Consider the following 11,698-nt stretch of genomic DNA (forward strand, 5'->3'; position numbering starts at 1 on the left):
GTTAGCCATTTTAAGCGGCTACACTAATCACTTCACAAATTTAGAAAAGACCTTACGTTGTTTTTATAGAACTGTTTAACTATTATAAAAAGGCATTTTTCTCTTGGAATACAATGCGATAAATTCTGTGTGAATAATAAAGTTTCCTTTAATACTCGTCAGTGGAATCGCTCCTGGAGTGAAGATGCCTTTCCTCACAGTTTACAAATTGAAAAATAGTTGGGGTCTCAATATGAATTGGGATCTGGTTCAGGTACCATAACAGGAAAAATTGAGTAGACGAGGGCTGGGATTTTCCTGCCCTTCCCATTAGTCGAGGAATGGGATCCTGTGGTGATGCATGCCACTGGCTGACCAGGAAAATTCCACTGGCTGGACTAGAACATTCCACGGGCTGGACTAGAATATTCCACTGGCTGGACTAGAACATTCCACTGGCTGGACTGGAACATTCCACTGGCTGGAATGGAACATTCCACGGGCTGGACTGGAACATTCCACGGGCTGGACTGGAAAATTCCACGGGCTGGACTGGAAAATTCCACTGACTGGACTAGAACATTCCACGGGCTGGACTGGAACATTCCACGGGCTGGACTGGAAAATTCCACTGGCTGGACTAGAACATTCCACGGGCTGGACTGGAACATTCCACGGGCTGGACTGGAACATTCCACTGGCTGGACTAGAACATTCCACTTGCTGGACTGGAACATTCCACTGGCTGGACTGGAACATTCCACTGGCTGGACTGGAACATTCCACTGGCTGGACTAGAACATTCCACGGGCTGGACTAGAACATTCCACTGGCTGGACTAGAACATTCCACTGGCTGGACTGGGACATTTCCCCCCCCATGCCTATTTTCCTTAGGCCGGAATTATCCCACCACACATGCCGCCCCCTCTTGCGTGGCCACCAAAGAACCCGCTGTGGAGAGTTGACTTCGGTGGGACCGGAACACACCGCGGGCAGGAAGCACGTGAAATTCCCACCTTGGTGTTCAGATTAATGAGCAGCGGTCGCATTGAAATGCACAATGGTTAAGGGGCTTTTGAGAGGTAGGGATGTTGCGGCCTGTCGAGGTGAGACCCGCCACGGTAGATTCGGTGGCCTAGCCAATGACTTTCAGTGGGAGTGGATGATCCTGGCAACAGGGGGGACTGGAAAATCCTGCCCAGAGTGTATATTGGGAGAATGTTTGCCCTGGCTGGGGAGAATAGAACTAGGGATCACAATCTCAGAGTGAGGAATCAACCATTGGTTACTGGGAGGTCTTGTGGTGCAGTGGGTCAGGTCCCTGGCTCTGAGTCAGAAATTCCAGGTTCGAGTCCCACCTTCGGACCTGACGGCCAAGAAAGGTGCGTTCAAAACGTGGCCAAACAGGCTGATTGTTCACCTGTAAATCCTTCCAAACGTGCCAATGGCCGGTGGTAAGAGCGGGAGAGACTCCTGGTCAGTCACACATGATGTGGAGTTGCGCCCTCTCAAGTTATAATGTGGGGATTTCAGATATATTATCGTGTATATATTTGGTGCAGTCAGCATGAAAAGTCTGGGTTACGGTGCGTATGACCGCTGCAGTCGTGTTTTTAAAAATCCTGTTTGCAAGGCAGCCAGAGGTGCAATTAAAGCATTGCAAAGGTTTGGGCTCATGTATTTATGCTTATATTAAGGGGGTTCCCTGAGGAGAGATAATTCGAAGGAAACAAAGTCCCCGAGCGAGCACATTTAACCACGTGTTTCCTGGCACTCGAGCGCTGAGAAACACGTGTTGAATAAGGGGCCTAAAGAGGGCCTGCGTCGCCAGTACCCCCTGTTGCAGCGAGAGATTGGGACGCCATTTTAAATGGGGCTGGATTCTCCGATCGCTGACGCCAAAATCGCATTCGGCGATCGGCCGGAGAATCCACGTTCACCATGTTTGCGATGCTCAACCGCCTCGAAAATGGCACACTCGGGGAGTACGCCGCACGCTGTCAGGACGGCCTCAGGATGTCACCTGAGGCCCTCTCCTGATGCTCCGTCCCCAATGGGCCGAGTCCCCGACGGCATCGCTCTCGCGTGCTCGCACCATTCAGGGATATCGCGTGGCGGCTGCGGTCTCAGTCGGGGGGACGCCACCACAGTTGGGAGAGGGGGCTGTTCCACTGTCAGAGGGGGCTTCAGCGGGGGCAGCGGGGACTGGTGGGGGGTGGTCCGGGGGGGTGGCGAGGTTGGTTACATGGTGGCAGTTTTTGGCAGACCGGATCCACCCACGACCGGCGCCATGTTGCATGGCGCGGCCGCCACAGGCCATCGCGGGCGGGATTCACCTTGCAATGTCTCGCGAGATTGCTTTGAATGTCACAAAGCATGGCGAGCCGGGTAGATACTGGGAGTGGGGGCTCCCGGCTTTCACCGCACACGGCACCGCAGGGAAATGTTTTTCTGGCACAGTGTGGCCGGAAGATCGCGGCCACTGTGTTCAGCTTTGCAAGGTGATGGAGTTAATGGGAGGAGCCAGGACTGAAGCAGTTTCTGGGGTTTCAGTGTAGTTTTAGGTTGGGATCTGAACAGAAGACAAGCAGCTGCTCCCAACACAGTTCAGTTAAAGATCTGTCTGTGGACACACGAGCGGTGTCTTTCCTAAACAGTTCAGTTAAAGCTTTGACTGGGGACAGGGCAGAAGCAGCTGACCTCAAGACAGTGAGTTAAAGATCTGCCGGTGAAAAGGGTTGGCAGGTTAAACAATAAGTTGAGACAGGCAAGAAACTGCAGCTGGTTCCTGAGGGATATCACTCTCTCAAAGTGGTTTATCCCTTTACAGCAAATATTCCTGAATGTTCTAACTGTATTTCAAAGTGGATTTTGGTTTGAGATGGGTTTGTTTGAGTGGGAGTAAAGATAGCGGTTCAGAGTTATTGTGTCACTGTATTCAGAAACATTGTTCAACTGTTAATTGAAAGCTATTTGTATTGAAAAGGTTAAAGGTATTGAGACTGTGTTAGTAATAAAGTTTATTTTAATATGCCATATCCCTGTTTGTGGGTGAAATCACTCCTGCAGCGAGGTACCCTTTCCTCACAGTCATACAGATTAAATAGAATATTGGGGTTTCTGTCCGGTATCCTAGCAACTGTTGGGATCTGGTCCGGGATCGTAATAGGCCCGAATGAGACGGGGAACCTCCTTCTGTCAATCAACGCTCGTTGGAGCTTGAAATGGCAGTTGACGTGTCGGAGTCAGCGGGGACGTATTCCGAACAATTCAGGAAATTCCGGGAATTCTCAGCAGATCTGTCAGCCTTCAGTTCACGTAACTGGCAAGGTTTCAGTTTTTTTTTTAGCCAACCTGCATGATCTCGGACACGGTGTCAAGGAAGCGACAAAGAAAAAAAAAACAGATGAAGAGCTACCATTAAAAACTTGATGTTGTCTTGTTCCCTCAGCTCTTGTTCAATATCCTGAACAGCAGCGGAAAGCGATGAGATTTCCTCCGTTATCTTCTCAATCCTCTCCTTCATCTCCTGACTCTTTTCCTCTTTCTCCAGTTTCGGACCTTCCAATACAATCGTCTCTTCCTCACGGAGAAACTGGTGAAGTTTCTCAAATTGGGCGTTGATCTGTTTCTCTGCATTTGTACCTTGGTCCTGGAGAAAGAGGACGGAGGTTGATAAATAGAAATGAACATTCGAAAAACGTTGTGCAGTTTTCTTCATAAGAATATTCATAGAATCCCTGCAGTGCAGAAGGAGCCCATTCGGCCCATCAAATCGACACCGACCCTCTGAAAGAGCACCTTACCTGGGCCCAATCCTCTGCCCCATCCCTGTAACCTTACCTAACCTTTTGGACACTGAGGGGCAATTTTGCATGGCCAATCCACCTAACCTGCACACCTTTGGGCTGTGGGAGGAAACCAGAGCACCCGGAGGAAACCCACGCAGACACGGGGAGAACGTGCAAACTCCGCACAGGAAGTTACCCAAGGCCGGAATTAAACCCGGGTCCCTGGCACTGTGAGGCTGCAATGCTGACCACTGAGCCACCGTGTCGCCTCTAAAGTAAAACCCTCTCTTCGGAGAGGCAGTGGTATTGTCACTGAACTAGTAATTAAAAGAGCCAGGGAAATGCTCCAGTGACCCAGGTTCAAATCCCACCAGGACAGGTGGTGAAATTTGTATTCAATAAAATCTGGAATTAAAAGTTTGATGACGACCATGAAACCATTGTCGATTGTCCTAAAAATCCATCTGGTTCACTAAGCCCTTTAGGGAAGGAAATCTGCCGTCCTTACCTGGTCTGGCCTACATGTGACTCCAGACCTACACCAATGTAGTTGGCTCTGTGCCCTCAGCGATACCCACATCCCTTAAATTAATTTCAAAACACGGAGGATTGTGTTGCTGTATTGTATTGAACTCGGGTTTTACCAGAACATGGGAGATTTGCTGAAGTGATATTTTATTTTGGTGACGAATAGAACATAGAACACAGTGCAGAAGGAGGCCATTCGGCCCATCGAGTCTGCACCGATCCACTTAAGCCCTCACTTCCACCCTATCCCCCTAACCCAATGACCCCTCTTAACCCTTTTGGAGACGAAGGACAATTTAGCATGGCCAATCCACCTAACCTGCACATCTTTGGACTTGTGGGAGGAAACCGGAGCACCCGGAGGAAACCCACTCAGACACGGGGAGAACGTGCTGACTCCGCACAGACAGTGACCCAAGCCGGGAATCGAACCTGGGACCCTGAAGCTGTGAAGCAACAGTGCTAACCACTGTGTTACCCTGCTGCTCATAAATCCACATAACCTTGAACTGAATATTGAACTGGTCAAAGAAAAAGAAAGAGTGACATTAAAAGTACCTGAATGTGGTTTAATATTTTCTCATAATCACTTCTCACAGCGTTACAGTCCTTCTTCTTGTCCTGGACTGGCTTCAGGAAGGTTCGCAGCTTCGCCTGAACAAAGAACATCAATTAACGTGAGCATACCATAAATATCTGAAAATTAAATTCCATTTGGTTTATACAATGGAAATTCTCACTGTCTTGAATATAGAAAATGAATAGGTTCCTGGTTTCTATTCACTGGGATGTGAGCACTGCTGTCCCGGCCAGAACAAATTCAAAATTCAATTGTCCTGGATGGCGTTGAGCTTCTTCAGTGTCGGAGCTGAGCTGATCCAGACAAATGGAGAGTTTATCATCTCACTCCTGACTTGTGCCTTCTAGACGGTGGACAAGCTTTGAGGAGTCAGAAGCTGAGTTACTTGCCGTAGGATTCCTAATCTCCAACCTGTTCTGATAGCCAGAGTATTTATATGGCTAGTCCAGTTCAGTTTGTGGTTAACGGTAACCCCAGATGTTGATTGGGGGGGTTCAGTGATGTAATGCCATTGAATGTCAAGGGCCGTTGGTTAGATCCTCTCTTGTAGGAGATGGTCATTACCTGGCACTTGTGTGACGTGAATGTAACTTGCCACTTGTCAGCCCAAGCCTGGATATTGTCCAGGTCTTGCTACATTTGGACATGGACTGCTTCATTATCTGGGGAGTCATGAATGGTGCTGAATATTGTCCAGTCATCACCAAACATCACCACTTCTGACCTTATGATGGATGGAAGGTGAAGGAGCTGGAGATGGTTGGGCCAAGGACACTACCCTGAGGAACTGCTGTACCTTAAGGAACTCCTGCAGTGATGTCCTGATGCTGCAACAATTGACCTCCAACCACCACAACATCTTCCTTTGTGCCGGGTATAACTCCAACCAGCAGAGAGTTTTCCCCGATTCCCATTCCCTCCAGTTTAGCTAGGGTTCCTCAATGCCATACTCGGTCGAATGCTACCTTGATGTCAAGGGCAGTCACTCTCTCCTCACTTCTGATATTCAGCTCTGTTGACCACTTTTGAACCAAGGCTGTAATGAGGTCAGGAGCTGAATGACTCTGGCAGAACCCAAACTGAGTGTTTGACCACCCCTAATTGCCCTTGACTGAGTGGCTTGCTAGGCCATTGCAGTGCCATCATGTCGCTGTGGATCTTGACTTACATGCAGACCTGTGAGACAGATTTTTTATTTTAAACAACAATCATTTCACGTCATCATTAGATTTTTAAATCCAGATTTTAATTTCATCTGTCATAATGGAGTTTGATAGATTTTTGACATTAAGGATCATAAAATCAAATAATTGACTAGAGTTAAGACCCAGACCAGCCAGGATTTGATTGAATGGTAGGACAAACATTTAGAGGCCGAATTGACTCTTCCTGCCCTATGTGGAACTCTCCAGAATTTTATGAGGCCTCTTCTTCTTCACATTCAGCAGTTTGGGGTGGATTTGCAGATTGCTGTCTGGTGGTAAAGTTGGAACGAGGGATCAGCTGCTGTCCATAGGAACCATCTGATCTCCATTTGCTTTGCAAGCCAATCTGTGGTCTGAGGCATGGAGTTAACATTGAGGATATGTTGACTGGAATAACTTGTGAGAAATGAAGTATCGTTCCACTTATTCTCCTGTTGACCCTGTTGTCCTGCTTCTCTTTGGTAAGCAATCATGCAGTGGACGTCATTAGAACTTAGGGATACAGTTTAAAAATAAGGCCTCTCACATTGAAGATGGAGATAGGAAATGTTTGTCCTCTCAGAGAGTGAATTTTTGGAACTCTCCCCCCCCCCTCCGCCCCCGCCTCCCCCCGGGGAGCAGTGGAGGCAGGCTCAATGAATATTTTTCACATATGTAGACAGGGTGTACACTAACAAGGGGAGTCAAAAGTTTCATTCGACCTGGGAGATTACAGGGATCAATAGCCCGTATGAGAGCTGAGGGGGGTGCATATCGACATGACTTGCCCTGACCTTCAATAATGCTATCGCAATCCCATCGACCAGCAAAAGTTGCAAATGCTATTGTTTTCCCCAGTTTTAGATTTCTTTTGATAATAATGAAAACACTTTTACCGCTGGTCTGATTTGTTTAATCATAGTTACAGAGTTTTACACCACAGAACGAGACCCTTCAGCCCACCGTGACTGTGCCGGCCATTGGGACCTAATCTATTCTAATCCCATTTCCCAGCACTTGGCGGCCTTCTTGAAAGTGAACCCTTGGAAAGCAACGGGTCCTGACGGCGTCCCTGGTCGTGCAGTCAGATCCTGCGCGGACCAACTGGCGGGTGTGTTCGTGGACATCTGCAACCTCTCCCTACTCCGTTCCGAGGTTAAAGAAACTATCACAGCGGTGCCAAAGACGTACCAGGCAATGTGCCTCAACAGCAACTGTCCAGTTGCCTTGACATCGATCATTATGAAGGGCTTCGAGAGGTCGGTCATGAGACACATCAACTCCACACTCCCAGAACCCCTTGATCCACTGCAATTCGCATAACGCCACAACCGGTCCACAGCAGACGCCTTCTCCCTTGCCCGACACTCACCCTGGAGCATCTCGACAACAAGGACTCCTACATCAGATTCCTATTCATTGACTACAGCCCTGCCATCAACACCATAATCCTGGCCAAGCTCATAAAACCCCAAAACCTATGACTTGGCTCCTCCTTCTGCAATTGGATCATCGACTTCCTGACCCATAGACAACAACCAGCAAGGATAAACAACAACACCTCCTCCACAATAGTCCTCAATACCGGGGCCCCATAAGGCTGCGTACTTAGCCCCCTACTCTACTCCCTATACAAACACGGCTGTGTGGCAAAATGTGGCTCCAACTCCATCTACAAGTTTGCTGATGACGTGACCGTAGTGGGTCAGATTCATACAATGAGTCAGAATACAGGAGGGAGATCGAGAACCTAGTGGTGTTGTGTTATGACAACAATCTCTCTCTCAACATCAGCAAAACTAAGGAGCTGGTTATTAACTTCAGGAAGTGAAGTATCGTACACACCCCTGTCAGCATCAACGGGGCCGAGGTGGAGATAGTTAACAGTTTCAAATTCCTGGGTGTGCACATCTCCAAAAATCTGTCCTGGTCCACCCACGTTGACGCTACCACCAAGAAAGCACAACAGCGCCTATACTTCCTCAGGAAACTAAGGAAATTCAGCATGTCCACACTGACTCTTACTAATTTTTATAGATGCACCATAGAAAGCATCCTATCTGGCTGCATCACAGCCTGGTATGGCAACTGCTCGGCCCAAGATGAAAAGAAATTACACAGAGTCTTGAACACAGCCGAGTCCATCACATGAAGCCGCCTCCCATCCATTGACTCCATTTACACCTCCCGCTGCCTGGGGAAAGCGGGCAGCATAATCAAAGACCCCTCCCACCCGGGTTATTCTCACTTCCAACCTCTTCCACCGGGCAGGAGATACAAAAGTCTGAGAACAGGCACTGACAGGTTCAAAAACAGCTTCTTCCCCGCTGTTACCAGACTCCTGAATGACCCTCATGGACCGAACTGACCTCTCCACACATCTTCTCCACTGAGTTGCACTACACTCTGTGTGCTTCACCCAATGCCTGTGTGTCTGTATTTACATTGGGTATTTATGTATGTCCTGTATTTTTTCATGTATGAAACGATCTGTCTGGACTGTATGCAAAACAATACTTTTCACTGTAACACGTGACAATAAATCTAACTCAGATCAAATGTAGCCTTGTATGCTCTGGCATTTTCAGTGTTGATCTAAATGCTTCTTAAATGTTCCCGTCTCCCCCACCCTTTCAGGCAGTGAGCTCCAGATTCCAACCACCCTCTGGATGTAAAAACATTTCCTCAAAATCCCCTCTCAATCACCTGCCCCGAATTTAAATCTATGCCCCGGTTATTGACTCCTCTACTAAGGGGAGAAGTTTCTTCCTATCTACCCGATGCCACTCATTGTTGTGTACATCTCTATCAGGTCTCCCCCTCTTCCCCCACAGCTGCCTCTGCTCAAAGGAGAACCGCCCCGGCCTAACCAGCCTCCCTCCATTGCTGACATGCTCCAGTCCAGGCGACATCCTGGTGAATCTCCTCTGCACCCCCTCCAGTACAATCACATCCTTCCTGTAGTGTGGCGACCACAACTGCACACAGTACTCCAACTGTGGCCTAATAAGCGCCATGAAAACCTCCCCGCTCTTATAGTCTCTGCTCAGGGAATAAAGTCTTCCTTCTTAACCACCTTACCGACCTGTCCTGCTGCCTTCAGAGATCTATGGACATGCACACCATGATCCCTCTGATCCTCTGTACTTCGGAGCATCCGGCCCTTCCCTGTATATTCGCTTGCCTTGTCAGTCCTCCCAAAATGTATTACCTCGCACTTTTCATGGTTAAATTCCATTTGCCACCATTCTGCCCATCTCACCAGCCCATTTATGTCACCCTATAAACTCGGGCTGTCCTCTCTATTCACCACACCACCAATTTTTTTGTGACATTGGAGATCTCATTAGATCTCGGTGACGCAACGAGATCGCTAAATTTACGAGATTTACGTTTCCTGGAAGGTGTCGCGGGATCGAATGAGATCTTATGAGACGTCGCATTTTGAATCTCGCCCTCGCGGGGCAAGATCCAGATTAACATATTTAAGCGAGCCAGTCGGCTCATTTACAAATATTGCCTCACGATTCTCCCGAGGCCCAAGAACAAACACCTGGGAGAGCTCGCCATGCCGCCATTTAGCACTGGTACACACAAACGTGGACCAGGCATAATGGCACCTGGGGATGTCTCCCAGGGCATCGGAGACTCCCGGGTAGTCGGGCTCTGGGCAGGGTCGTACCTTAGCATTCCCGCTTGGTACTGCCAACATGGCACCGATCACTGTCACCCTGGCACACTGGCGGGTGCACTGCCGGGAATGCCAGGCTGGAAGTGCCAAAGTGCCCTGATGCTACATTGTCTGTGCTAGGATCGGACCTGGTGGTGGCTTGCTCTCAGGAGGGGGTGGGAGGCTTGAGGACCTCCTAAGAGGTAAGTTGGGGAAGTGGGAGGAGTCCGGAGGCCATGATTTGGCATCTGAGGAGAGTCAAGAGATCGTAGAATCATTGAATCATAGAATTTACAGTGCAGAAGGAGGCCATTCGGCCTACCGAGTCTGCACCGGCCCTTGGAAAGCCCACGCCGCCATCCTATCCCGTAACCCAGTAACCCCACCTCACCTTTCGTTTGAACACTCAGGGCAATTGATCATGCCCTATCCCTGCAACCCCATCTAACCCGCACATCCCTGGACACTAAGTGGCAATTTAGTATGGCCAATCCACCTAACCTACACATCTTTGGACCGTGGGAGGAAACCGGAGCACCCGGAGGAAACCCACGCAGACACAGGGGGAGCGTGCAGACTCCGCTCAGACTGTCACCCAAGCCGGGAATCAAACCTGGGACCCTGGAGCTGTGAAGCAACAGTGCTAACCACTATGCTACCGTTTTTAAACTCCACCCCGATCTCTTCCTGCACCGACGAGCTGAGCTGGTTAGTTCAGGAAATGAGGTAAGTACGGCCTTGTCGGGGCGTTCCTCACCGGAGTCCTGCTCGATAGCGGAGTTATTCTTGGCGCTACTGGCACTGAGGCAGACCATGCTACACGTGCCTGAAATGAAACTCTGATTTTGCACGTTAAATCATGCCCACTACCTCCTTACGGATTCAAAATAAATTTATTTTCCCACACTTCCAAATTGCTTATTCCTGTTAAAGCTGCCTCTGTCTGGGCAGTTCTTTCGGAAAAGGCCCGGAAAAATGGATCTGCCTGTTTCATGATCCCGGTTATTTTACCATATTGCCAAAGGCTGTTGGAGAGGTGTCGGTGATAGAACGATTCATGCTGGCACTAACTGCTTCAGATCTGGATCAGGCAGTTGAAGGGCTCGTCTACATTAATCAATCTAACACTTGCACGTTTTATCCCTGGCCTCCGAAAACAACAATACAACTCGCAGCCCAAGTAATGGGCTGGTTTAGCACAGTGGGCAAAGACAGCTGGCTTGTAATGCAGAGCAAGGCCAGCAGCACGGGTTCAGTTGCCGGACCAGCCTCCCCGAACAGGCGCCGGAATGTGGTGACTAGGGGCTTTTCACAGTAACTTCATCAAAACCTACTTGTGACAATAAGCAATTATTATTATTATTACTAATGGCTCTGTAATGACATAAATACAAACACAGTATCAAAAATGTCTTAAGTATTGACAGCCAGGCCTCAACCCCAAGTCAATGAACACCATTGTGATCAGGATCGATTCTGTTAGGTCCCTCTGCTTTACACAGTATCTCCTCACCTTAAACTCTTCAGCAGCTTCTTCCAGCGGCAGCAACCCGTGGGTTTGGTGGCTTTTTGAACTCTGGCAAACAACACAGATGAGCTGATTGTCCGTTTTGCAAAACAATTTCACCTTCTCCTTGTGGAGGCTGCACAGCTCCTTCCTCTGATCATTTCTCAGCATCTCCCAAAAGTTGGACATCTCGGAGGGTTGCTCAGGTCCAACCGAGTTGAAAATTGGCGGTCCCGTATCAATTGGGACACTTGTCAGTCGCTGCCGCTGGCTCCAGTGGCAATAAGTACATCTCAGAACAGGACAGGCAATTGTGATGAGCAGAAATGGATTGTTGAATAACCAGACTTGGTTCATTCATTTCCTTCAGGGAGCCTTCCATCGTGACCGGGTGTGAGCTGAACATTTTTAAAAGGCGTTAAGCCTTGTGTGCTTTTATGCGCAAAGAGACTTGGGT

General features: G+C 48.8%; 1 protein-coding gene across 1 annotated transcript; it reads right to left on the reverse strand.

The window, feature by feature from the left end:
- Positions 1–3,313: 3,313 nt before the first annotated feature.
- Positions 3,314–11,688, reverse strand: LOC140390508 (E3 ubiquitin-protein ligase TRIM35-like). Its single transcript, XM_072475678.1, has 3 exons — positions 11,248–11,688; positions 4,859–4,954; positions 3,314–3,633 (listed from the first exon to the last, which is right to left on the reverse strand). The coding sequence occupies exons 1-3, from the start codon at positions 11,596–11,598 to the stop codon at positions 3,358–3,360; spliced, it is 723 nt and encodes a 240-aa protein (XP_072331779.1). The 5' UTR covers positions 11,599–11,688; the 3' UTR covers positions 3,314–3,357.
- Between the last annotated feature and the right edge of the window lie 10 nt (positions 11,689–11,698).

This window comes from Scyliorhinus torazame, chromosome 14, assembly GCF_047496885.1.
Source record: "Scyliorhinus torazame isolate Kashiwa2021f chromosome 14, sScyTor2.1, whole genome shotgun sequence".
Taxonomy (NCBI): domain Eukaryota; kingdom Metazoa; phylum Chordata; class Chondrichthyes; order Carcharhiniformes; family Scyliorhinidae; genus Scyliorhinus; species Scyliorhinus torazame.